The sequence below is a fragment of the Paramisgurnus dabryanus genome, chromosome 10 (assembly GCF_030506205.2).
Source record: "Paramisgurnus dabryanus chromosome 10, PD_genome_1.1, whole genome shotgun sequence".
Taxonomy (NCBI): Eukaryota; Metazoa; Chordata; class Actinopteri; order Cypriniformes; family Cobitidae; genus Paramisgurnus; species Paramisgurnus dabryanus.
In genome coordinates, this window is record NC_133346.1 from 1,914,610 (window position 1) to 1,941,120 (window position 26,511).

Genomic DNA, 26,511 nt, shown 5'->3' on the forward strand with positions numbered 1-26,511 from the left:
TATGCCACGCTTTTTCTCTTCCTTCATGCATCAACACTTTGTCTCGATGATGTAAACGCTTTCACGCGCCTGTGTGTTTCTGTCAGTGACCAATATCTTTATTTCTTTCTTTTAAAATGAATCTTACACGGCTTGAGTCCTCTTCGCAGAAAGCATACGGTCCAAAACAACTAATGTGAATAATTGTCATCGTGAAGAGAACGAAATGGTTGTGGAACTCGATGCAAACAAACTATATATTTTTAAAACTTGTATATTGTACATGAATATCTTGTAGAGAAGAATGTACTTACTAAACATATAATTGCCATAAAGATATACTGTATGTTTAACCCAGCATCTCTTGTGCCAGATAGTGGGCCTTACAGAAGCTAAAAGGGTTGATTGTGTTGTTTGGCTATCAATGCAATTAACCGACTCCTTAATAACAATAAACACAAAGCTCACAACTTTATCTTTGTCTGAATATCTTCTTTATGGATCTTCTGTACCCTAACATTGCTGTCTCTTCCAGAACAAGAGGTTTATGATAAATAGATGGTTTAAAATTTTATTCTTATACCACTTTTTTCACAATTAATTGTTCCAAAGCAGCTTTACATGAATAAAAACAATAAAAATCATAGGACAACAAAGTAGCAATGTACAGTAGCTACTGTACTAGTGAGCGGAGTAATAATGCAATGTATATGTAATGTAATGTATATAACGGATATGTCAGCCCAATCCTTGGGAGAAACAAAAATATTATAAAAATATGTGAATTAATAATAATAATAATAATGCATTTTTACAAGTACAATGCCACATTATAAATGCAATAAAAAAAATAAAAATACAACACAATAAAAATTACAAAGTTTTTAAGAATTTAAATAAAAGCAAGCGATTGGTTGTCGCTGGGAAAAAAAACATATCTCTTTAAGATGTTGCTGCTTGCTCAGACCTCAGTTTAGATTTGCTATTTTGCAAAAAAGTTTAGGATTTAGCTTCGTACTCCTGAGCATCATTGGTCACCATGTGATATTTCTTAAAGGGGCCATGGCATGAAAATCAGATTTTTTTCCATGTTTAAGTGCTATGATTGGGTCCCCAGTGCTTCTATCAACCCAGAAAATGTGAAAAAGATCAACACAATAACTTAGTTTTGGTAAACCATTCTCTACAAGCACGTGAAAAAATAGGTCATTGAAATTTGTCTCTCCTTGTGATGTCATAAGGAGCTCCTATTAATATAATACCGCCCCTTAATCTGAACTATCCAACCACAGCACTGCCATTTAGGGCAGAGAGAAAGAGAGAGAAAAAATTATTGACTGCGCAATTGAGTTTGAATTGCATCAAACCACCATCATCGTGATCAGTGTTTGCATTATCAGCTCATTTTGCATATTAAAGGACACACCCAAAACAACACATTTTTGCACACACCTACAAAGTGTCAATTTTAACATGTTATAATATATTATCTCTATGGTATTTTGAGCTAAAACTTCGCATGAGTATTCTGGGGACACCAAAGATTTATTTTACATCTTAAAAAAATATTGTGACATGGCCCCTTTAAATATGGTGCCCCAAAAGCAATGGAGTTTACATCATAGATTTTGTTTTATTGGACTCGTATGTTGTCCAGCTGGATGAGCAGTATGGAGATGTGTTAAGTCCAGCCTGATCTCATGAGAAGAGTATTTTACAAGTTGGCTCATTATGAAACCGCACCAAGTTAAACCGTACAATTGGTATAAAAAATAAAAATAAAAAAATTCCAACCACATTGTTAAAGGGCAAGTAATACAGAAATGTATATATGTGGTGGTACGAATTAGCCACCTCACCCAAAATGCATGAATAGCCATGAGATGGTGTTGGTTAAGTCCGTATATTGGGTGATAGCAACCTGTTTGCATGCCAGGCTCTCCAAAATTAGGCTGAGGATTTTTCTGGAAGTCCAGGGATCTTGGCAATGGCATTCTCATGGGAGAAAAAATCACATGAAATCTTAGATGTTTCTTCTAGACCAGGTGTTTTCAAACTGCACTGTAAAAAAAATTATATTTCTAACTTTAAAAAATAGGTTAAATAACTTAAACTTGTATTTGTAAGTTATTTCAACTATTCAAATGGCAAAATTTAAATAGTAGGTTGATTTGACTTACAAAACTAAGTTGTTTTAACTTCATGCTTCCTTTTTTCAGTGTGGGGTCCGGGAACCCTTAGGGGGCCTCCCCTTCAGGAGTTTTTAGGGGGTCCCCAAAAATTTCTGAGAGAAAAGACAAGCGAAAAGTAGTTTAGTTTTTTCATTGTGTGTTTATTCTCATTTTCTGCTGTAGATCCCAGAATTGTTTATATTTATATTCTGGTCAAACTTTTTAAAGTCCAATTCTCACTATTAACTACTTTAATTACTGCTTATTAATACTTAGTAAAGTAGTTAAGTTTAAGTATGGGGTAGGATTAAGGATGTAGAAGGGTTTGCAGAATCAGGCATAAATATGTGCTTCTTCCACCCTGAAGCTATTTTGGGGATTTTCGCCTGGATTTGGCCTACCCAATTTCAAAAGCTTCCCATACCCACATGCAGAGGTTTACAAACAAAAGTTTGGTATAATTTTACAGGAAACCCTTTGAAATTACATAAAACACTGTTGAAAGTGCTAAACATGGTTGTTTGTGATGTCAGGCCTCTAATAAACACAAAAATAAATAGGCGCTTTTTATGTTTTTTTTCTAAAGTTTTTATTTGAAAGTATATAACTCTGGTCCTGGGTATCTCAGGTCCCTGCAGTTTTGTTTGATTCCAGCAATTGTCAGCTTATAGAGGAAAAAGGAATTTTTTCTCTATCATAATCTATGCAAAAGTTATTTTACTCCAACTGAAGGGAGGAATAATACGCTTATGGTGTACAATTTCTGCCAAAAAACATTTGAAGTGCTACCATAACCACATACAGTGGAATAAATGCAATTTCTTTATATCATTTTAAAGAAAACCCTTTGAAGTTACATAAAAAGCTGCTGTTTGTGACAAATATTGTTATTTATGTGGTTTTTCATATGATGAAACACCAAATTTTCTTTTTTATGTTGTAAATACTATCTTTGATAGTGTATAACTCTGGTTCTGGGTGCTCTAGCAGACTGCAGACAGTTCTGGTTGTTAGCAGCAGCAGACAGTAAACACCCAAAAAAAGAATGAACTCTTTATCATGTCGCATTCAAAAGATATTCTTATTTTACTGAAGGGTGCGGAAATACATTTTTCATAAAAATATTAATTTTTTGTTTTGCACATATAATAAAAAGCTAGGGATTAATTATGCAAACAACCAAAGAAAATGCTGTGAATGGACTCATTGTTTAGAGTAGGACCTAAAATAAAAGATGGTGTAGCATTTGTGGCTATCTGTGCTATCTGAGGCAGCTCACGCTCAAGTTTCACATATGTTTACAAAAGACCATTTTTTACCTTATTATTCATTCGATGATTGTTGGATATGTGTTGATATTAGAACAAAAATAACGCTGTAGCCTTATTCTTGAGAGTGAGAGCTTTCATTTGATATAAGACTTTCCCATGTTTGTCATTTTTGAAAAATATGAAATATGTGAATATTAAATCATATAATAAATTGTCGGGGGGTGATAGTGTAAATTAAGTGTAAATAACTTTCTTACAGTAAAAGATGTGTCAAAGTGATGCATATCTGCAGAAAGTAGAGACTCTAAGCTTTCAAACAGTGTCTCACATGTGGTACTGGGGTCCATGACGGAGCATTAAACATTAAAAGAATCTTTTATATTAAGTCAAAATACGAAATTTTGGACCCGGGACAGGGTCCTCAGGGTTGAAGAGGTTTACGTATTAATAAACAGTAATATTAATGCTAATAACCAACCAGTTAATAGTGAGAATTGTAAACTACACACGAGTGTTACCATTATTCTTATTAACTCACCAAAGTATTTAAAAAACATGCATTTTAACCGTAGACTTTAAATGTTGATGTTAAATCCACTATTGTATTATAGATAAATTACTAGGTAATCCTTTACTTTACTTTTTCAAGGTAAAGGTAGTTTTTGATATGCTTTAGCTATGATTTAAACTAAGGTAAACTACATATCAGAAATAAACTACCCTAAAAGAACTCTATTGTTATTGATTTTTTGGTTAGTTTACCAAAAGTTACATTTGTTTCACAAAAGCCATTTATGTTGTGTATAGTTATAATGTGAATGTCCCCTTACGAAGCGTTCCCTCTGGACTGTAAGATTAATGTTTCTGTGACTCCAACACATTTTTCGATCTCAGTAAAACATGAATGCTGTTGGTTTGGTGAATTATTACAAAAATCTTGTTTGCTGAATTGTCAGATTACAAACACTTATTACAACAAAGCACCGGAAAGTTCAACCTTGCTGATCCCACGGAGAAATTTGAAGATATTTATAGAAATGTTTTGGTACTTGAGAATAATGAGGTGTTGTTGAGATTGCACTGCTTGAAGAGCTTTAATAATGATTGATTCTGGCTCTGTTTGGATGAATCCTTTAATACAGCACATCATCTGAAGCAGCTGAAGACTCAAGAGAAAGGTGAGGTGTTATTGACTGCTGTCTTTATATGACATTCAAACTATATAATATACTGTATATCAGATCTGTCAGGCTGTAAGTGATGAGAACTAACAGAGGATCATAGTTTGAATCTGAGCGAGTACTTCACTTTCTGTCTGTGTCTCTTTCTATCATTCTGATTTCATCTGATCGGACTGCAAGATCTCTGACCTGAGACCAGTGCCTGAATAAGTGCTGTCCCAAAAGGTTTTACAACCTGACCATTATGTCAAAAGCAAACCAAATCAACCTGAGTCAAGAGTCACAAAGTAGGGCTGTCAAAAGATTAATGGCAATTGATCGCATACAAAATAAAAGTTGCATGCATGCATCTATTTAAGAAACATTTACATGTTAAATATTATGTTAAATATATGATGTATGGGCTTAAACAGTTTTAAACAATATTAAACAAGCTAACATTTGTCCATTGGTAATCTCTTTAAACTGCACTATTGTTATTATCAATAATAATATACAATTAAAAAACAAGTTGACTTAATTTCATGCTGAATTTTTTTTACATTGTACAGTGAAAAAAAAAATAACATTCAATTTACTCTTGTGTATTTATTTTTTTTTTTTGTTTAAATTGATTGTAACCACTTACCTTAAAATAATTGAGTAAATTGAATGAATAATTTTTTTCAGTATATGCTAAATACATTTTATAAAAAGTACAAAAGCTTAATGAAATATATTTTTGAATTTGAAAATATATTTAGTTTTAACCTACTTATATTAACATATAATTCAAAATGTATTTCAGGGGCAACAAATAGATTTCTAATTTTACAACCCATAGAGCAAAAAATATATATTTCTGGCCAAAATATAAATTTATAAAATTTATAAAATATAAAATTATATGTATAAGTTTGCAATTGAAAATCTATTTAATTTTAACCTTAACAAACCGGTTACATTTACGGGTTTAACATACAATCTTTTTTCCCAATGCAACATAAATGGCTTAAAATATATTTCAAAATATACAAATAAATTGGTGAAAAATACATTTTTGTAAACTTATTTCAAATATATATGCATATATTTTTTTGGCCATTTTAAAAATATATATTTTTTTTTGTTTCAGCATTTTACCATAGTATCTTCATATTGCACCCCTTCAAAAAACAGCATAAAAGAAAAATAAAGTCATGTGTGAGCATATAAGGTCAGAATTAAAGAAAGTCATTTTGATATTTCTTTTATTTTAATTAGTTTTTACCTTTTTTGTACTACTAATAGCTATCTGTAGAAATTGGTATAGGTGCATGGTTATAATTGGTAAATCACTACAAATGTAATCACAAGGGGGCAGTAGAATCACATAACAGCACCTTCATCATGTTCAAAATGACTGTAATTTGACTCAGTATTCATAATTATAAGAAGTGATATCATAATTGATGATTTTAGTTGCACTGAGGTGAATGTGACCTTTTGAAATTATTGAGGTGACGTGAAAGCATCACCCCACAAAATTGAATAATGAGAAGTACAGAAACTTGTTTGTGTGCATGTAAAAATACTATTAGTAAAATGATTGTCTTGAATAAAAGCCACAGTATAGATGTGGGTTAACTTTCTTCATCATCATTATACATTACCTAGATATGAATTATCTGCACTTTCTTATTCAATCAGAGCTCAGCTCGGTCAGATAGGAGCGAGTGGAGGGGTTGGCGTTGCTTCTCCCTGAAGACAAATATTAAAGCATCACTCCTGCATCACGAGAGAGAGAGAGACAGACAGACAGAGAGAGAGAGAGAGAGAGAGAGAGAGAGAGAGAGAGAGAGAGACATCTTCATCTCATCTGATGCTGAGCGGTGAACATCTCAACATCAGAGACGGTAAGTGACTTCACATCATTGACACCTCACATCAACTTATATTTCCACAAAAATCTTTCATTTCATTGACGGTGTGCAGAATCTCCATCTGTGTTTGTCTAATGTTGAATGAACGATGTGTGCACGTGGCTTTGATTGATTTCATTCAAAACATTTGGGTGAAGTTGGTGCTGCTGAATATGTGCCTGTTTGTTTGAATGAATGATCTCAAAGTGCACATGAATCTGCTGAAGTAAGATGTGTCATGGTAATTATTCAGCATGTTTGAACAAAATTTTCAATCTCTCGGACCTGTCATGGTAGCACGCTTCTATTATTAGACGTAGACGCAGAAGTGTAAGCAAGCACAGATGCTTCAGCATTGCAAACAGAAAGCAGATGGCTGAGAAATTTGATTCATGCATGCTGTGCGATTCATGCGATAAGTGACATAAATAAATGCATTTGTCACTTTTAAATATGTTCTGAGATGCATAAAGGTTATTATTCATCTTTAACTAGTTTCCTAACCAGTTTTAGATTCAATAATTGCTTAGAATCCAATGAGACAGCACATCAGATCTAGTGAACACAACATCCTCAAGAGTCGAATGATGCTTGTGTTATATAATTGAAACTTGAGTCTCTTCTCACCGTTTGTGCTCAAAGATCTGACGGCATTCAAGTCAATAAATGCTTCCTGACGCACAAATCTACAATAGAAAAGAAGAAAGTAAATGCTCTCAGCTAAAAATGCCTTCTTACTTTGCATATCAAAGTATTTCATCAACAAACTGTGTATTGTTGAGATGCAATCACACGGCCGCAGGGCACCGTGGGCTGGAGAAGAGGTCACGCTTACGTCCAATCCAGGTTTTTTATCATCTAAACCCCGGCAGTCTTTTCAGTTCAAATCTTTGTCTAATTTCTCAATGCTTGACTGGAGATTTGCATCATTAGTTCTCTTGTAAGGTCACGAAACAAAGTTTCAAGAGGATCTTGTTTTGACATCTTTCTAATCTAATTCAGAATAGTGAACGATGATAAAACAAGTGCATTATTCGCCATATATGAGAGACATTGTGATTAGTAAAACGCCAGACAGACCGCTGTGTGATGTAGATGCTCAGAGCTGAGATGAAGTTTTTGCAAATCATTGCATAATAGATTTCTAAAGCAGGGTGGGATTTATTTCGTTGTATCTATCTTGAGTAAACCGAGTCTCTGTGGTTGATAAATAGGTGGGCTGGGTGTCATCAGCCAAAAAAGAAAGGGAAGCAGAATATTACATAGAGGAAGAGAGAGATATTATATACAGTATGAAAAATCTCCAGTAAAGACTAAATTCAGTGTATGAATAAAAGAGTCCTCTGTTTGACAGGTCAGCTCAAATGCAGATGGATTTAACACTTCTGCATCCGATATTCAAAGGAAAACTTGTCAAAATGGCAGTAAAGGGATAAACGGTTCTCAGTAAGCCGGTAAGCCGCTTCTTACCAGTGAAGCTCTGGATGTGTACAGTCGTTTGATCATCTTAGTTAACCCAGCAAGTAGTAACTATCATTTCACAACCTGAGTTGACTATAGACCCGATATACACTGCAAAAAAAAAAAAAGTATTTTTGTCTTGTTTTCAGTAAAAATATCTAAACATTCTTAAAGGGGCCATGACCATAATAAATCTTTAGTGTCCCCAGAGCACATATGTGACGTTTTAGCTCAAAATACCATATAAATAATTTATTATAACATGTTAAAATTGGCACTTTGTAGGTGTGTGCAATAATGTGCCGTTTTGGGTGTGTCCTTAAAAAATGCAAATGAGCGGATGAAATTTAAACACTGATCACAATGATGGTGGTTTGATGCAATTAAAACTCAATTGTGCTTTTCTCTGCACTAAATGGCAGTGCTGTGATTGGATAGTGCAGATTGAGGGGTGGTATTATTATAATAAGAGCTCCTTATGACATCATAAGGAGAGCCAAATTTCTATGCGTTATTTTTTCATGTGCTTGTAGTAGAGAATGGTTTACCAAAACTAAGTTACTAAGTTGATCTTTTTCACATTTTCTAGGTTGATAGAAGCACTGGGGACCCAATCATAGCACTTAAACATGGAAAAAGTCTGATTTTCATGCCATGGCCCCTTTAAATTAAGATGCTTTTTCTTGATGAGCACAATGACCCAAGAAAATAGTTTTTAGACAAAATGTATCAAATTGAAGTGATGTTGTGCATAAAACAATCAAAAAATCTGCCAATGGGGTAAGCAATTTTTTCTTGAATTTAGTGTTTAAGAAGAATGTTCAAGTTTTTTTTGCTTACCCCATTGGCAATTTTTTTTGCTTGTTTTATGCACAAAATCACTTAAATGTGATATTTTTGGTTTAAAAACTAGACTTATTTTCTTGGGTCGTTTTGCTCATCAAAAAAAGCATCTTAATTTAAGAATTTTAGATATTTTTTACTGAAAACAAGACAAAAATACTAAGACGTAGTGCAGTGTGGTCCAGCTATACTTATAGCCAAAATATAATGATCAAATAACTTGAGATATTTTGAATCATGTAAGCAAAGTCAACAGTGTTTGCAAGCTGTTCACTTTCATTTATTTATTAATTTTATTGCATTTATTTTTGGGCATAAAATTTTCACTGACAGCCCAAATTTTGAGTCTAGATGTCTGGCGTGTGTGGACGGCTATTGGATGTCTTTAAGGGTGTTTTCACACCTGCTTCGTTTGAGCCCTCCAAACGCTCTCAGAGCAGTTCAGGGTGTCACATATACTTAAATTAACTGTATTCACGTCTGGAGGTGGTCCGAGTACGGTTCGCTTTTGGGTTCTTTTGTGGTTCGATTTCTTTTTGATATGTGAAATCAATGAGGTCCCGGTCCGTTTCGCGTGTGGTTTTGACATTGTATCAAAATCAACTGCTGCACAGAAAGCTGGGGTCTGAGTTCTTATGAAGTTGTGATGTGAACAAGAAAGGGTCTGAGATCACTTCAGTTCTGAAGAGGACTAAAAAAAGAACTGGGTCCTCTTTTGAGTTCACTATATTGTGAACACCAAAAGGTCTGAGGTCACATTCGGCTAGTTCCTTTTCTGGTTCACTTTAAGTGAACTGGGTTTGGTTCTTTTAAAATGAACTATATGTAAAAACACCCTAAATCACAGAATTGCTTGCTTGGAAGTGAGTCTAAAAAGCTTTTAAATATTTTTATGCATGCACTTACAACGACTGTAGACCTTGGTAACTATAAGAAACATCACATCTCCATCCTTTCTGTTTTGCAGCTGATCGTGTAGTAAAAGTAAATCATATCCTGAGTAAAGAGAAGACGTGCATGATGTGATAATACATTAAAGAGATAGATCACCAAAAAAAATATTTTCTCATCCTTATGAGGTTCTAAAGCTTTATGAGTTTTTTATTTTTATGCACACAAAAGAAGATATTTGATAAATGATAGTACGCAAACAGCTGATTGTAACCATTGACTTCCAGGAAAAACAAATATTATGGAAGTATTGTGATAAAATAATAAAGAAGATATTTTGGTAAGCACACAGTCTCTTTCGAGGGGGTGCAAATTCAAAATATGTGTTTGTTGCGTCATGTGAAACAATGTCAAGATATGTACCTGTTGCACACACGTCAAAAGAGTTTATGATAAAAGAGATGTTCACGTTCAGAAAATACTCTCAAGACACTCACTTAACACTAAACTCTGATTACACATGAGATTAAGCGAGTATCAGCGTCTTTTTTATCATAAACCCATTCGAAGCGTCTGCTGCAGGCTCGTTTTTTGACATGACACGTGATGCACATGGTTCACATTACGCCCCGAGCCACATGCATGACGGGCTACATACATGTTTTAATGAGCTTCGCATGGTGCGCCCTCGAAAAAGAAGTCACCGGCCGCCACTGCAGTTGATGCTTGAATTTTGATTGTATTTGTTTTTCCTACTATGAGAGTCAATGCTTACCATCAGCTGTGTACTTACCATCATTTATCAAAATATCTTCTTTTGTGTTCATAAAAAAAAAGAAATTCATATGGTTTAAGATCAACATGCAGATGATAAACTGATTCTTTTTTGAGTGAACTTTAAAGTTTTATGTATGGCCTTCAAAATCAATGCTCAAAATGATTTTGCCAAGTGGTTTATGTCCTCAACATATTGTGTTGACCCAAGGACAAAATGTTTCTAAATAAAACCTAAAACCAACCCTAATCATAACCAAACCCTAAAATCCTTTGCAGAAAGACTTTTTCATTATAATGAGATGTGACTTTGTTCAAATCCATTTTATGCAACAAATCCTCAAAAGCTCTTTTGCATTGGGAATAGCTTGCTGTATTTTTTCAAATGGGGAGGAAAAGCCAAAATAGTATTTTCATCATACACTGTTTTAATAAAGGTGCTTGTGATATCTCACATAAGGCTTTGACTTGCATGTAAATATCGCTCCGCCCCAACACAGTTAAAATTCTGTAAAGCTGAGTTGTATTGTGCATTAAAGCCCTCGGTTTCATTTTGACTTGATGTCAGTTTATGGAGAATGACCCTGGGCTGATGACGGCTCTCCTACACGCTGCCTGTGATGAATTTTAAGTGACAAGGGTTTCTCTCTTGGCAGAGGACCGAGGCAGATCCGGTGTCACTCTTCTCTAAGCGACTCACTAAATATGTGGCTGTTATTTCTCTATACACCTGATTTATTTATGTCAGCGCTGGATTCTGTTTCAAATTGATTCTTACTCAAATTATTTACGTTTGAAAGCAAAAAATGAAGAAATCAATAGCACAGGAACACAATGCAGGCTAGATTGAAACCCACATCTCCCACAAGAGCACCATGACTGCATGAGTCTCTACAGCTCTGATGATTTGTGGTATCAATATTTGTTTGATGATTGTTTTATTAGTTTGGCAGTGTGATTTATTTTCTAAAGGGAATTACAGTGAACTAATGTGACATTAGTATCTAATGTGTGTTTTTTTTATCCATCCCTGCTCTCTATCTCTGTACTTTACTTTTAAATATAAAGCATAAATTTCTTCAGATATCTTTAGGTTTTTTTTTTTCATTTTTGTGTGGGTCCATATCCCATCTTTGCTTTAAATATTTTTTACCATTGAAAAAGTCATAATATTTGAGAAAAAATGCACATTTTAGTCATGTCCCCTTTTACCAAACACGTTCCTCCTTTAAAAATGTAGGAATATTTCACGTGTCACATTTTTAAGAGAAAGTGACATCATCAAGGCCATATGAACATCAAAAGTCACTTTTTTGTATATTTTATGATATTGATGCTAAATGTCAATAATGTTTAGTTCTCTATAATATTTCTTTGATGTTATCGTTTTTTTGTTTTTTTTTATAAATTACTAGATTCACTATTCACTAAATCACTGTTAGCACATATTTAATGCAGCTATATTTGATCTATACAAAAAACTCTTGTTACCAAAATGCACTCAAAAAAATTTACTTTCATGTTTGCCATTTTTACTTAATTCTTTCATGTTGTGAAAATCAAATAAAAAATCAATTTAACAATGTGAACTTAATTTAATCTAAATAAGTGTGTCTTGTCACCTTTACTTAAAACTTATTTGTTTAGCCAACATAATACTGTTGCATAAAAGTAACAGATTAATAAAACCAATACAGACTTGCATCTCATTGGCTGAGGATTTTGCAGAATTGTTGTTGAGTTTACTTAAACTTCTTTTGTAAAGTGAACTAAATTATTGTTTGTTGAGATTACTTAAACAAATTGCGTGGAACCTGTAGACATAATATTTTTAAGTAAACCCAACACTTCATTTTTTTGAGGGCCACCATTCTCTATTAAGAAACCATGTTTAAAAATAAACTAGTTACCTGAGATTGACCAATAATTTTAATTTTGACGAGTTACTACATGCAAATAGCACCGGTTCGGTGGAATGACCCTAAAAATAAAAAGTGCTGTTCACAGCAATGCCATAGAAGAACCATTTTTGGTTCCACTAGGAACCATTTAGATAGCAGTTGACTCCAGGGCGGATTCGAACCAGAGCTGCCACCTTTGGCGCGGAACCGGTGCGGAATTGGCCCGAAGTCTACTGCTGGAAAGGTTCTTTAAAGCATTTCTTTAATACATTGTTGTTATCCAAAGGACATTTTTTTACTACAGAGAACCTTATTGTAAATCAGAAATGTTCTTCAGATGTTAACGGTTCTTTGTAAAAACAATAGCATCTTACTTTTAGAAGTGTTGGTGAGTCAGTGTGACTTATAGATGACATATAGTCTATATGACTATCAGTAGTCCATCTGCACTATAACAATCATTTTATTTGAGGAACTGATCAAGATTTAAGGCACTACTAAAGCACTAGATTTATGCTTATTTCACCTTGCTTTTTGTCCTTTAATCTTTTTACAGTAAATAATATGGAGTTGAAGGGAAATAATAACATGTATTTCTATATACAGTAACAGCGCTCTATGTGAATCTAAACCCTCATCTGGTTTTGGTCCAGCAGTTCCTCTCTTATGTAAGGACAGCTGATGTGTTTGTGTAAGGAGTTTTAAGTTAATGAGTTTATAAACAGCATCTCTCCATTATCCACCCACAGCCCCAATTAATCCAAACGCCTCATTATACCAAATCATGTTAACCTCCAGGAGATTTTGGATTGAAGCGAGGTGACCCACATCCTGAAAGTTATAGATGTGATAGAAGAGGAGACAGAGGGGTACATTTGGAGAGGGGAGGGGGACTAAGAGAGAGCAGGTGTCGTTCCTAAAGGCAGATGGATTGGTGGGGGTTAAACAAGCCTCAAGACGTATATAAATCACAAGAGAAAGCTCACCGGAGTGTATTACAGACAATAAAATAAACTTTAGTGGATCCGCTGAGGATATAGATGTGTGTTTGTGTTTATGTGTGTGTGCATCTCTGCATGAATGCATGTGTGTGTGTGTGTGTGTGTGTGTGTGTGTGTGTGTGTGTGTGTGTGCAGAGATGTTGGCACGCTTAGTCAGGTGTAGAAAAGAAGCAGCTTTGCCAAATCCAAGCGTGTTGACAGACAGCCGAGCTGACAGTCCTCATCAAACCGGGGGTACAATCTGTGTGCCAAAAGACTCATCTGCTTCCAGAACACCACATTGTTTATGCCACATTCACATTTTATTATGTGAAGTCCAGTTGCAGATGACTACCAATTCAGTTCAAATGTTTTCTTTACTCGTAAAAGTAATGTATGTATGCTTGATAGTTGAAAACATATTTAAATTATCCAAGTTAAAAGCAAACACATAAATGTAGAACTTTGTTAATGCTTCGATTTGTGGGAAATCTGCTGAGGTTTCTATGCAGATTTTGTTTTAGTCTGGCTATCCCAGCAAGCAATTTTGGGTTTAATAGACTTCTAATAGCCGTCCACTGCCCAGACGTCTAGGCTAAAACAAGGGCTATCAGTAAAAATGTAATGGACGTCTAACCATAGAACAAATATAAATAAAAGCAAACAGCTTGTGATCACTGTTGAATTTGCTTACATGATGGAATATCAAAAATAAAGATTTACATTTACACTCACATGAAGGATTATCAGAAACACCATACTAATACTGTGTTTGACCCCCTTTCGCCTTCAGAACTGCCTTAATTCTACATGGCATTGTAGAATTAAGAACAAGGTGCTGAAAGCATTCTTTAGGAATGTTGACCCATATTGATAGGATAGCATCTTGAAGTTGATGGAGATTTGTGGGATGCACATCCAGGGCACGAAACTCCCGTTCCACCACATCCCAAAGATGCTCTATTGGGTTGAGATCTGGTGACTGTGGGGGCCATTTTAGTACAGTGAACTCATTGTCATGTTCAAGAAACCAATTTGAAATGATTCGAGCTTTGTGACATGGTGCATTATCCTGCTGGAAGTAGCTATCAGAGGATGGGTACATGGTGGTCATAAAGGGATGGACATGGTCAGAAACAATGCTCAGGTAGGCCGTGGCATTTAAATGATGCCCAATTGGCACTAAGGGGCCTAAAGTGTGCCAAGAAAACATCCCCCACACCATTACACCACCACCACCAGCCTGCACAGTGTTAACAAGGCATGATGGATCCATGTTCTCATTCTGTTTACACCAAATTCTGACTCTACCATCTGAATGTCTCAACAGAAATCGAGACTCATCAGACCAGGCAACATTTTTCCAGTCTTCAACTGTCCAATTTTGGTGAGCTTGTGCAAATTGTAGCCTCTTTTTCCTATTTGTAGTGGAGATGAGTGGTACCCGGTGGGGTCTTCTGCTGTTGTAGTCCATCCGCCTCAAGGATGTGCGTGTTGTGGCTTCACAAATGCTTTGCTGCATACCTCGGTTGAAACGAGTGGTTATTTGAGTCAAAGTTGCTCTTCTATCAGCTTGAATCAGTCGGCCCATTCTCCTCTGACCTCTAGCATCAACAAGGCATTTTCGCCCACAGGACTGCCACATACTGGATGTTTTCCCTTTTCACACCATTCTTTGTAAACCCTAGAAATGGTTGTGCGTGAAAATCCCAGTAACTGAGCAGATTGTGTAATACTTAGACCGGTCTGACATCAACAACCATGCCACGCTCAAAATTGCTTAAATCATCTTTCTTTCCGATTCTGACCTTCAGTTTGGAGTTCAGGAGATTGTCTTGACCAGGACCACACCCTTAAATGCATTGAAACAACTGCCATGTGATTGGTTAATTAGATAATTGCATTCATGAGAAATTGAACAGGTGTTCCTTATAATCCTTTAGGTGAGTGTATATTCGGATATGGTGATGTCACAGTTTCGTATTAATTGAATAAAGGCAATGAATCGTTTATTTTGGCAAAAACGACCATCAAGTTTATTTTGGCTAGAAGTGGGTCACTCATAGCCCTACTATATCGGGTGTATAGTTAACCTATAGATGGTGAAGTGATGACTATGCTTGCTGGGTATGGCTCTTTGACATTTTTGAGATCATCAAAGTAATTTCCGGTTTCTTGCACTAATAATGTATTTGGGGAAATTAAATGAAAGTTCTCATATCATGAGTAAAATGTGCATTTGTGGTTGTAAGTGAAACCTTATTTCTTAAGAAATGCTCATGCAATCCATCACACAGGGTTTAGTGAGATTGTGATGTTTATATCAATTTCGCTCAAGGATTTCGATGCTTTGCTCGCTTTGACTGCCCAGATTTCCTGGCTCTTAATGCAATAATACGATCAATGACCCAGCATGGAAAATGACATTAAGGGCACATTGATGTTCTGCCCCCAACCCTAACAAAAAGACATGGACTGCCTGCTTAATCTAATATAATCTGTGACAAAAGCTTTTTGGTTAACCTGTAGAGCAAAACACCCTTTACTGTCTTCTGTTTGTCTCTCTGTGTATTAATCTAACGTTCAGTCAGAATTTCAACGTTTATATTTAAGTGAAACACTCCAGTTTCTGTTCACATCCTGTCAAAACATTTGATTTTTGATTGAAAATACAGAACGACATCAGAGAGGCCAGAAACGTCTGCTTGTGCCAGAGATGCACGCTACACTGCAAAAATGCCTTTCTTACTTTGTACAAATATCTAAAAATATCTAAAAATTCTTAAATCAAGATGTATTTTCCTGATGAGCAAAATGACCTAAGAAAATAAGTCTAGTTTTAGACAAAATTGATCAAATTTAAGTGAATTTGTGGATAAAACAAGCCAAAAAAACTGCCAATGGGATAAGCAAATTTTTCTTGAATTAAGTGCTTAAGAAAAAAGTTCAAGATTTTTTTGCTTACCCCATTGACGGATTTTTTTGCTAGTATTTGTGTTTTTTTTTTTTTTAGTAGACATTTCAAAAAATTCATAAATCAAGATGTAGCAAAATGACCCAAGAAAATAAGTCTAGTTTTTAGACCAAAAATATACAATTTAAGTGAATGTGTGCTTAAAACAAGCAAAAATATCTGCCAATGGGGTGAGAAAAAAAAATTGAAATAAGTTTCCTTTTTTCTAAATTCAATATATTTTTTCTCACCCAATTGTCAGATATTTTTGCTTGATTTAAGCATCTTGATTTAAGAATTTTTAGATATTTGTACTGAAAACAAGACAAAAATACTAAGTATTTTTTGCAGTGCACTGCAAAAAAGTATTTTTATGAAAAAATTCTTAGTATTTTTTTCTTGTTTTCAGTAAAAATATCTAAAAATTAAGATGCTTTTTCTTGATGAGCAAAACTACCCAAGAAAATAAGTCTAGTTTGTAGACATAAAATATCTAATTTAAGTGATTTTGTGAAAAAAAAAATTCTTAAACACTAAATTCAAGAAAAATGTAAAAAAACTTTCTTACCCCATTGGCAGATTTTGTGCTTGTTTTATGCACAAAATCACTTAAATTTGATATTTTTGGTCTAAAAACTAGACTTATTTTCTTAGGTTGTTTTGCTCATCAAGAAAAAGCATCTTCATTTGATAATTTTTAGATATTTTTACTGAAAACAAGACAAGAAGTTTTTTTCTTGAAAATCATTTTTTGCAGTGCATTTCTATCCAAAATAATCATGAATTTGGTTACATGTCATTTTTGATAAAATAACTTGTGAGATGTTTGATATTACAAGATGTATGCAAAGTCAACAGTGATTACAAGGTGTTTGCTTTCATTTATTTATTTACTTTATTTCATTTATTTTTGGGTTAATGTTAGACGTCTCATAAAATGACAGCCAAAAATTTGTCTTGTTTTAGCCTAGATGTCTGGGCTTTGTTCGGATGACAATTTGACATCTTTTAAGCACAAAATTGCTTGTTAGGATACTAAATATATCCAAATGTGATATATTTTTTAGTACTTGTTATGCCCTCCTTTTGCATTAATGACATCATGCATTCAAGTTGGCCTGAAATCCCAAAAGTATCCCAGTGTGATCCGAGAACATATTGTGTGCTCTGAATGCAAACAGGAACGTCCTAAATATAGAGCAGAATCTTAAAAACATCTTATACTCGTTTTATGCCATGCACAATTGTTCAATATTATATCCAGGTATGTTTGATATAATGTGGACGTTTAGTGCATAAGCTCAGTTTATTTTCTCATTGACTGCCGGTGCGGCTTAAAGTGAATTTTGGAGGCTGGTGTGATGTCATTTCTGTCTCTCTTCCTCTCATTTTCTCTCCTGCCCCAGATGGCAATCAGTCTTGTTCATTTTCACGTCCCCTCTGTTACCTCCCTCTCTCTCTCTCTCTCTCTCTCTCTCGGTTTCATTCTCTCTCTCCCCTCAACATTTTCAATCAACGGTTTGAACGCCTCTCTGGAGACCAAACTATATTTGCCCAGCGTGCTGGAAAGTGCAGCGCATTGACTCAATAATGATATGACATGCTTTAATGTCAAAAGCCTCAGAAATGATTTCTGACTGATGCATCTCTGTATGCGAGGTGTACGGCATCTCTCTCTCGGTTATTGTGATTGGGTAATAATACGGACAGATGGGGCTGCTGGGGATGTGGCTTTGGACTCTGCTTCGGTGCATGTGTGTTTGGGTGTAATTGACTGTTGTGGTTCTGTGCTTCAGGACGGCTGTAAGATGTACGGCAGGCAGATGGAATCCACGTCTGGATCTGAACAGCTGACAGATGAGGAGAAGGAAATCATCAACAGCGTGTTGGCGAGAGCAAAGATGATGGAGGCCATGGAGCAGGAGAGGATTGGGTGAGATCTTTGACCCGGATGGAAGTATTCATTATGTCCTGTTCCCATAGGAATGAAAAAACAGAGTTTGCCACTTTTCCACCTCGGCTGGCACCGGAGCATGAACCTAATTTGGTTACCAAACAAAAACTCAAACTAAAGGAATAGTTCACCCAAAAATGAAAATTCTGGCATCATTTACTGACCCTTATGTTGTTCTAAACCTGTATGAATTTCTTTATTTTGATGAACACAAAAGAAGATATTTTGATAAATGATGTAACCATTAATTTCCATAGTATGAAAACAACTATTATGGAAGTAATGTGATAAATGATGAAGAAAATATTTTGATAAAGGATGGTAAGCACACAGTTGACGGTACCCATTGAATTCATTGGAAGTCAATGGTTACAATAAGCTGTGTGCTTAAATATCTTCTTTTGTGTTCATCAGGTCAAAAAAAATCATACAGGTTTAGTACAAAATGATGACAGAATTCAATTTTTTGCAACCCTAAAATCTTGCTGGTCTTGAACCCGTGACCTCAGTAGGCGGAGCTTCCACTACAGACCACAGTTTGGTGTGGGTGAGCATTCGGTGCCAAAAGGCCGTTTCACACGGTACGCGGCAAGCGGCCAAATCGCCGCACGGTTTTAGCTTTTCTCTTGTGTTGGAAGCGTTTTGTGCAGCATTTAGTGCAAATATGTTTATCTTCAACGCCGCCTGCCATGAAGTGCCATGTCCGGAGAAGGGACAGGATTTTGGGTGCACGAGCAAGGCATGTTGACCAACTCTGCTTCACCTCTGTAACTGCCACCGTTTTGCCGCTTTCCGCAGTCTCCTATTGAAAAATAACTAAACACTTGCGGTTGCCGCGTACCGTGTGAAATGCCCTTAACCCCGGTGGAAAAATGTTTTAGGTGTACTACTTAAAATTAAATCGAGAGCATTCGGGGACCATCTCCAGCTCCTGTACAGTTTTAGCAGAGATAACCCTAATGGTTGAAACAATAGTTTGGCAACACACCACAACACACCAATTTGTAAGGCTGAACACTTTCCATGGGAATTAACAGGAATATATGGGAGCCAACTCGGAATTTGAAAAATTGCAGAGTTGCATATATCAGGGAACTTAAATGTAGTTAAAAAACTTGTTTACAACAAGATTTAATGCAATTTAAATTGAATTTCTACCACACTGCAAAAAATGATTTTTCAAGAAAAATTTCTTAGTATTTTTGTCTTGTTTTCAGTAAAAATATCTAAAAATTCTTAAATTAAGATGCTTTTTCTTGATGAGCAAAATGACCTAAGAAAATAAGTCTAGTTTTTAGACAAAAAATCTAATTTAAGTGATTTTGTGCATAAAACAAGCAAAAAATCTGCCAATGGGGTAAGCACATTTTTCTTGAATTTAGTGTTTAAGAAAAATGTTCAAGATTTTTTTGCTTGTTTTATGCACAAAATCACTTAAATGTGATATTTCTCATCTTAATATAAGAATTTTTAGATATTTTTTTTTACTGAAAACAAGACAAAAATGCTAAGAATTTTTATTCTTAAAAATCTTTTTTTTGCAGTGCATGCACACAGCGCACTGCAAAAAAATGACTTTCTTACTTAGTATTTTTGTCTTGTTTTCAGTAAAAATATCTAAAAAGTCTTAAATTTGGATGCATTTTCTTGATGAGCAAAATTACCTAGGAAAAGAAGTCTAGTTTTTAGTTTTAAAAATCTGCCAGTGGAATAAGAAAGATTTTCTTGAATTATGTGTTTTTGAAAAAAGTAAACTTATTTCAAGAAAATATTTCTTATTCTATTGGCAGATTTTTTTGCTTGTTTTAAGCACTAATTTACTTAAAGTTTATATTTTTTTGTCTAAAAAACTTTTTTTTGACTTTTTTAAGTCATTTTGCTCATCAAGAAAATACATCTTGATTTAAAAAAAAAATAGATATTTTTACTGAAAACAAGACAAAAATTTGCAAAAAAAATAATTTTTTGCAGTGCAGGCACTTATTTCAACAAAACACATGATGCACATGGTTTACATAACACATATTTTGAAAACGCAAGCAACACACATGACACTCCGAACACTTATTTTGAATTTGCGTCCCTCGGATGATCAGTCACAAGCTGCCACTGATTCAAAATGAATTTAAAAACAGAAAAGTTTCAAACTTCCTTGTGTGCAACGACATTATAAAATTGTAAAGACAAATACACTGACTTAGAAATTCCCGTTAAGTTTCCAATTTGGAACATTTCCAAAATTCCCATGGAAATTTACCGGAAACTTTTCACCCTTTGCAACCCTAGGTGCAACTCTGTTCTCTGTTATCAATTGACTAACTGGCGTATTTTGCAATGCAATTACAATTTTCCCCCTGGGTTTGAGATCAGTCTATTATAGCACACAAAACTGGACTCAGATCAGTGGCAAAAGCAATCCTCCTTAACACCTGAGTCCACCGTAAGACAGACAGGAACATTGCTTCACAGTTTCTTTCATTGCTGAATGTACCACCGAGTAATTCGATTCAAGCACATCTGTCTAAGCGATGAGGATGATTCAGCTGAAGGAAATGAATAGTGCTAGCTTGACAAGATCCGCTTTTTTCTTACACCATGCATCTCTCCCCTGAAATCAGCACTTTGTAAAACGCTTAAACATCACAGTTCTTTACATCAATACATTTCAAGCAGGATTTAGCTGCGCATGTTAAACTTTGTCTCGTTCTGTCCCCCAGGCGTCTGGTAAATCGCCTGGACAGCATGAAACGGACGGCCTGCGGCGACGGTTACACCGCTTGTTTGCTCTGCGGCCAGCAGTTTGGCCTGTCGGGCGTCAGCGCTGTCGTGTGCGCCGACTGCAAAAAGGTATACGTGCGTTCATCCACCCTGGAAACTTCAATCTTCTGCAATTATCTAATGTGTGTGGAGCACTAGAGTGACTGTCTGAAAATAACCAAGTAGAAATGAATAAGGAGCATGCACTTAGCTTTATTATGTCCTGCCCATTACTGAGCCATGTGCACGTAAGACGGATGCCTATCAGTCGACAATAACGACGCGGTCGAAGTGCATACACCCGTAGAGTAGCTCTATGGCTTGTGTTTTGTGATGCAGACTGATAGATCAATAGATAATGTATTGATCCCCGAGGGGAAATTTTGTGTGCGAGCTGTTTTTCAGCAGTGATGGAGGTTCACGGGAGGTTAATGCCTTCTCGGTGCAAATACACCTGCGCTGCCTCCTGAGGTTTGTTTGTGTGTTTCATCCTCACAGAACATGTGCACTAAATGTGGCGTACAAAGCGTCGGGCGTTGCGGTCCAACGTGGTTGTGCAAGATCTGTTGCGAACACAGAGAGGTGAGACGCGGACATCAGCAGGTCTGAATGCTGCTCTGCCCAAATATTTTGTTGTTTAATCAACCACATGTTTGCTTTTATATTTATACTTTTTATCTTATCACTGCACTGCAAAAAATGATTTCAAGAAAAAATTCTTAGTATTTTTGTATCTTGTTTTCAGTAAAAATATCTAAAATTTCTAAAAGGAAGATGCTTTTTCTTGATGAGCAAAATGACCCAAGAAAATAAGTTTAGTTTTTAGACAAAATTTAAGTGATTTTGTGCATAAAACAAGCAAAAAAATCTGCCAATGGGGTAAGGACATTTTTCTTGTATTTTTCTTGAATTTAGTGTATAAGAAAAATTTTCAAGGTTTTTTGCTTACCCCTCTTGGGTCGTTTTGCTCATCAAGAAAAAGCATCAGATGTTTTTACTGCAAACAAGACAAAAAAATGAAATGAAAATCATTTTTTGCTGTGTGCTTTCAAGTCGTTTTTTATAATGTTGCATTGTTCAAAGCATCTTTACATGAAAAATGAAGAAAAGAAACCAGAGAAAATGATCAAATAGAATTTATAATATTATTTTACGGTCCTTATAAATAGATTATAATCTATTAAAATGGTTTATACATTTACTTTTGACTATTCCCATAAGGCAAAAAATATATATTTTGCAGGCCAAAAATATATTTTAAATATATGCTAAATACATTTTGTAAAAAAAAGTAATGCTCAATTAAATATATTTTTGAATTTGGAAATATATTTAGTTTTAACCTTCATATATCAATATTTCAACATATAGTTTAAGGTCAAGTAAATACATTTCTAATTTTACATTTCATACACTGTAAAAATACTTTTTTGTTAAATCAACTGAGATTTACAAGTCATGTCAACTTACTATTATTTTATCTTGACAAGAGATTAGTTGTTACAACTTATAAAATGAAGTTGACTTTTTTCAACTATATCTTATAAGTTATAAAAACTCACCTGTATAACATATGGAAGGTATTTTTGGTCTTTTTTAAATTAATTAATTAAATGATAAAATAAAAAAATAAATCGCAAAATATGTCCCAAATTTGAAAATTAAATGCTAAAATAAAAATTAATACATTAAATTAAATTATTTCATTTTCAACATGATAAAGCATCATTCCGGCCAAATTGAAAAATAAAATTAATTTGATGATTTCATTTTCGATATAATCTTGAGGCATACCAACTCATCTCTAGTCAAGATAAATAATAGTAAGTTGAAATGACTTGTAAATCTGAGTTGAAGTTAATTTTATTAAAAGTTTTTCTTCCAATGTGACATAAATATTTCTCAATCCAAGGAAATATATGGAGGGCTAAATATATTTTGAGTACTTTCAAATTTATTTATTTATTTTTAAAATATATTTCAAAATACACAAAAAAGGGCCAAAAATATCTATGAAAAATATTTTTTGTAAGCATATTCCAAAATATTTTTCAGCAAATATATTTTTTGTCCATTTTTTAAAAATATATTTAAACATATTTTTTGCTGTATGGGTTGGATATTCAGTATTAATGTGTTAAATAACAGGCGTCATATTAAACTATGCCTTTTCATCTGACATGTAAATGGCCCCAATAGACAAGAAAATTATATAAGAGAAAAAGTTTGATATAATACCATTTTAATACCAGTGCTCCCCAGCACCACCCACCTACAAAAAGGGAAGTCTTTAAGGCTGGATTTACACTGCAGATCACTGATTTATTGACTATATCCAAATAATTTTGACAATCTTTACATCGTCTTTCAAAGTGACACTGAGTTTTCTGCATTGACACTTGGCAAAACAATTCAAGACAGACATGCTGACCCGGAACCAGGAAGTAAAATGTTGCGATATGCAATGGACACAGACTAAATGATTACACAATTTTAAGTACAATGTTGTACCTCTTTATTTCTGTAACAAGACATGAAACTTCAGCATTACTCTACTAATTAAATAAACAAAAGAGTCATGTGATCGTAGGTCATGTCCACCTGAGTTGACATCCCTTATGAAAATTAACCATGTTTTACCATGGTTACTGTAGTAAAACCAGGGTAACCACAAAATATCCATGGTTTAGACAACCATGGTTTACAAAAACCATAGTTAAACCATGGTTACTGTAGTTAAACCATAGTTTTGCTGATAGTAATCAATACACCAAAAAACCATGGTTACTACACACTTTTACCACAATAAAACCATGGTTAATTTTCGTAAGGGGTCATTTGCCGACGTCGCTTTTTCAATAATGCAGACGCATATGCATATATCTGATTTATACCCAATTTGGGCCTGAAATCGATCAAAATCTATACCCATTTTTCTTGCTTACACATTCGTGGTGGGCCATATCCGATCTGTGCCACATGAGAAAAAAATTGGAATTGGGTCGCTTCAAACATGCAGTGTAAATGCGGCCTAAGATTGTAGCCTTGCCATTATAATAAAGCTTTATACGTAATTTTCTTTGAAATGAAATTTGCTTAATGTGCACCAAAATAATTTTACAATGCAAGTGAGATTCCCCAAATACTCTATAGACTTGGAAATGTGCTAAGGCCTAATTTCTGATTAACCCTGAGATAAAAATAGATGGATAGTTCAGCACCTTTCACTTTTTAATACACTTTGACTGTGATAAGATGACTCAAGCGTTTGATGATATGACTCACGGTCAGTCGATGTTGTCAGATGAGGTCAGTAGCAGCAGAAGATGTGACTCTCTATAATGCGACGTGATCGTGAAGCCTGAATCCCATTTCCGGTGAATCCATTGATTTTATTTTGTAATAACAGGTCAGGATTGAGTTCCTGTAGTTTTAGATTCTAGCCTTTCAAGCCCCAGCTGATCTTTATTTAGGTGGTAATTGGCTGAGATGAGATTCTGAGATGCTGTAAAAGAAAACATAAACTTATGTAATCCAGCATCATTTTAGCGATTACCCGACTACAGTACACCATCCATCCTGTTTTCCATGTCCCTGAACCCTGGCTAATGTTGTTGCGTACATTTTCTCGAAATTCAATTGAGTTCGAAAGTAGGTTTTTCTTTCTCTGTAGTGAAACTGTGGATCGCATTACTTGGATCTTGGAAAGTGGGGTAGCAAGACAGAATAAAATAAACTGAATCTTAAAATTACATTTAGTTTCGCAGATTCTTATGTTTCACTCAAACAAACAGGAGATCAAGAGTTTGCAAACTAAGCACAAATCTTTGCGGTGAATTAAAATAAATCAACGTACTAACGTAAAGTGAATAATAATGATTATATTTTTTTTAAGATGATGAAGCGGTCTGGTGCCTGGTTTTTCAAGGGTTTACCACAGCAGGTTTTACCCGCTCCACTACCAATCTCCAATCTGAAAGAGCTCAGTACAGCCAACATGCCAGCTTCTACAAATCCATCAACCAATCAGGAGTCATCTATGACATCACATCCACGAAATGGAGGTAAACATGACTAGCATAGCATTCTTAGCATTAGCATTGATACCATATTGTAGACTACGCCTGGATCACCTGCTACTGTATTCTACTTTAACAATGCACTGTATGTCGAAATAAAATTTATATTCATTAAATTTCATTAATTTCATTTTTTTAGAATATTGTGTTTTTTTTTATATATGACTTATCTGTGAGCTTCATTCCTTTTGTTTTAATTCATGTGCCCTCATAATTTTTAATCAAAAATGCAAATCTCCTCCCCTCCTCAAAACGATCTCTCTTTACTTCCGGCGGAGTCTGGGAAAAGATTGAGCGATTAGCAATTAGCAATATGACCCAACTTAAGCGATCCTATTAATTCTCGATGGATGAATTCTTTTATCATTTAAGAGGCCGTTTCGCTCAAACACACGTCACCATGGGGAAAATAAAACAATCGCAACTTCCGTTTCATGGCGACTTTAAAGCATTACTTCCGCCAGAATGAAAATGTTGTCATTAATTCCATTAAATCCCATAAAACCCGAGAACTTTCTGAGCAACACAACTTTCAAGACCCAGAAAGCAGTAAAGGCATTGTTATAATAGTTCATGTGACTACAGCAGTTCAATCGCCATTAACAGTTTGCATCTATAGAGCAGTCAAATGAGGCATCTGTGCATTCATATATATCTATGGCTGACACATGACACTGGTGTTTAACGCAAATATGTGCTGGTGCCGGGAATATGCATGTTAGACTTACTTTATAAGTACAAAAAGTATTCTTGTCACTTCATGAAATGAAAATTGAAGCACTGTATTCACATGGATTATTTAAAAAATGTCTTGGGTCTGGGAAAAGATCACAGCGATTAGCAATTAGCAACACGATGACCCAACTTCAAACGATCCAATCAATTCTCGATGTCCAGCCCTACATTTTCTTCATTTTAGAAGCCGTTTTACTCAGATTTACGTCACCACGGGGAAAATAAGACAATCGCTACTTCTATTTCATGGTGACTTTAAAGCATTAGTTCACCCAAGAATAAAAATGTTGTCATTAATTCCAAACCCATACAATCTTCCAAGATGAAACCTGAGAATTTTCAAGACCCAGAAATAGTTATAATAGTTCATGTGACTACAGCAGTTCAATCTCAATTAACAGCTTGCATCTATGAAGCAGTCGAATGAGGCATCTATGCATTCATGTATATCTATGGCTGATGCCTGACACTGGTGTTTAATGCATGCATGCATGCGCTGCTACCAGGAATATGCATGTGAGACTTACTTTATAAGTACAAAAAGTATTCTTGTCGCTTCATGAAATGAAAATTGAACCTCTGTAGTCACATGGATTATTTTAATAATGTCTTCACTGCCTTTCTGGGGCTTGAAAGTTGTGTTGCTGTCTACGGGGGCTCTCGGATTTCATCAAAAATATCTTTGTGTTCTGAAGACGAAC

At 34.9% G+C, this 26,511-nt stretch overlaps 1 protein-coding gene and 1 long non-coding RNA gene across 8 annotated transcripts in view; one reads left to right on the forward strand and one right to left on the reverse strand.

Moving 5' to 3' along the window:
* Positions 1-101: 101 nt before the first annotated feature.
* Positions 102-26,511, reverse strand: part of LOC135745359 (uncharacterized) — a 39,335-nt gene continuing 12,925 nt past the window's right edge. For 2 of the 3 annotated variants that reach the window (XR_010531185.1, XR_012337761.1), the window contains 4 exons: positions 24,282-24,501; positions 6,234-6,321; positions 2,160-2,263; positions 102-2,040 (listed from right to left, as the gene is read on the reverse strand). This is a non-coding gene — a long non-coding RNA (uncharacterized lncRNA). Of the gene's footprint in view, positions 2,041-2,159; positions 2,264-6,233; positions 6,349-24,281; positions 24,502-26,511 lie in introns of all 3 variants that reach the window. The other variant, XR_010531184.1, reaches the window with a different exon arrangement.
* Positions 6,366-26,511, forward strand: part of rph3aa (rabphilin 3A homolog (mouse), a) — a 29,559-nt gene continuing 9,413 nt past the window's right edge. The window contains exons 1-5 of one of the 5 annotated variants that reach the window (XM_065263622.2): positions 6,366-6,476; positions 18,082-18,218; positions 20,957-21,086; positions 21,495-21,578; positions 24,892-25,060. In XM_065263622.2, the coding sequence (XP_065119694.1) occupies positions 18,094-18,218; positions 20,957-21,086; positions 21,495-21,578; positions 24,892-25,060 (508 nt within the window). In that variant the 5' untranslated portion in view covers positions 6,366-6,476; positions 18,082-18,093. Of the gene's footprint in view, positions 6,477-17,675; positions 17,980-18,081; positions 18,219-20,956; positions 21,087-21,494; positions 21,579-24,891; positions 25,061-26,511 lie in introns of those variants that run through there. The other 4 variants (XM_065263619.2, XM_065263614.2, XM_065263627.2 and 1 more) reach the window with 4 other exon arrangements.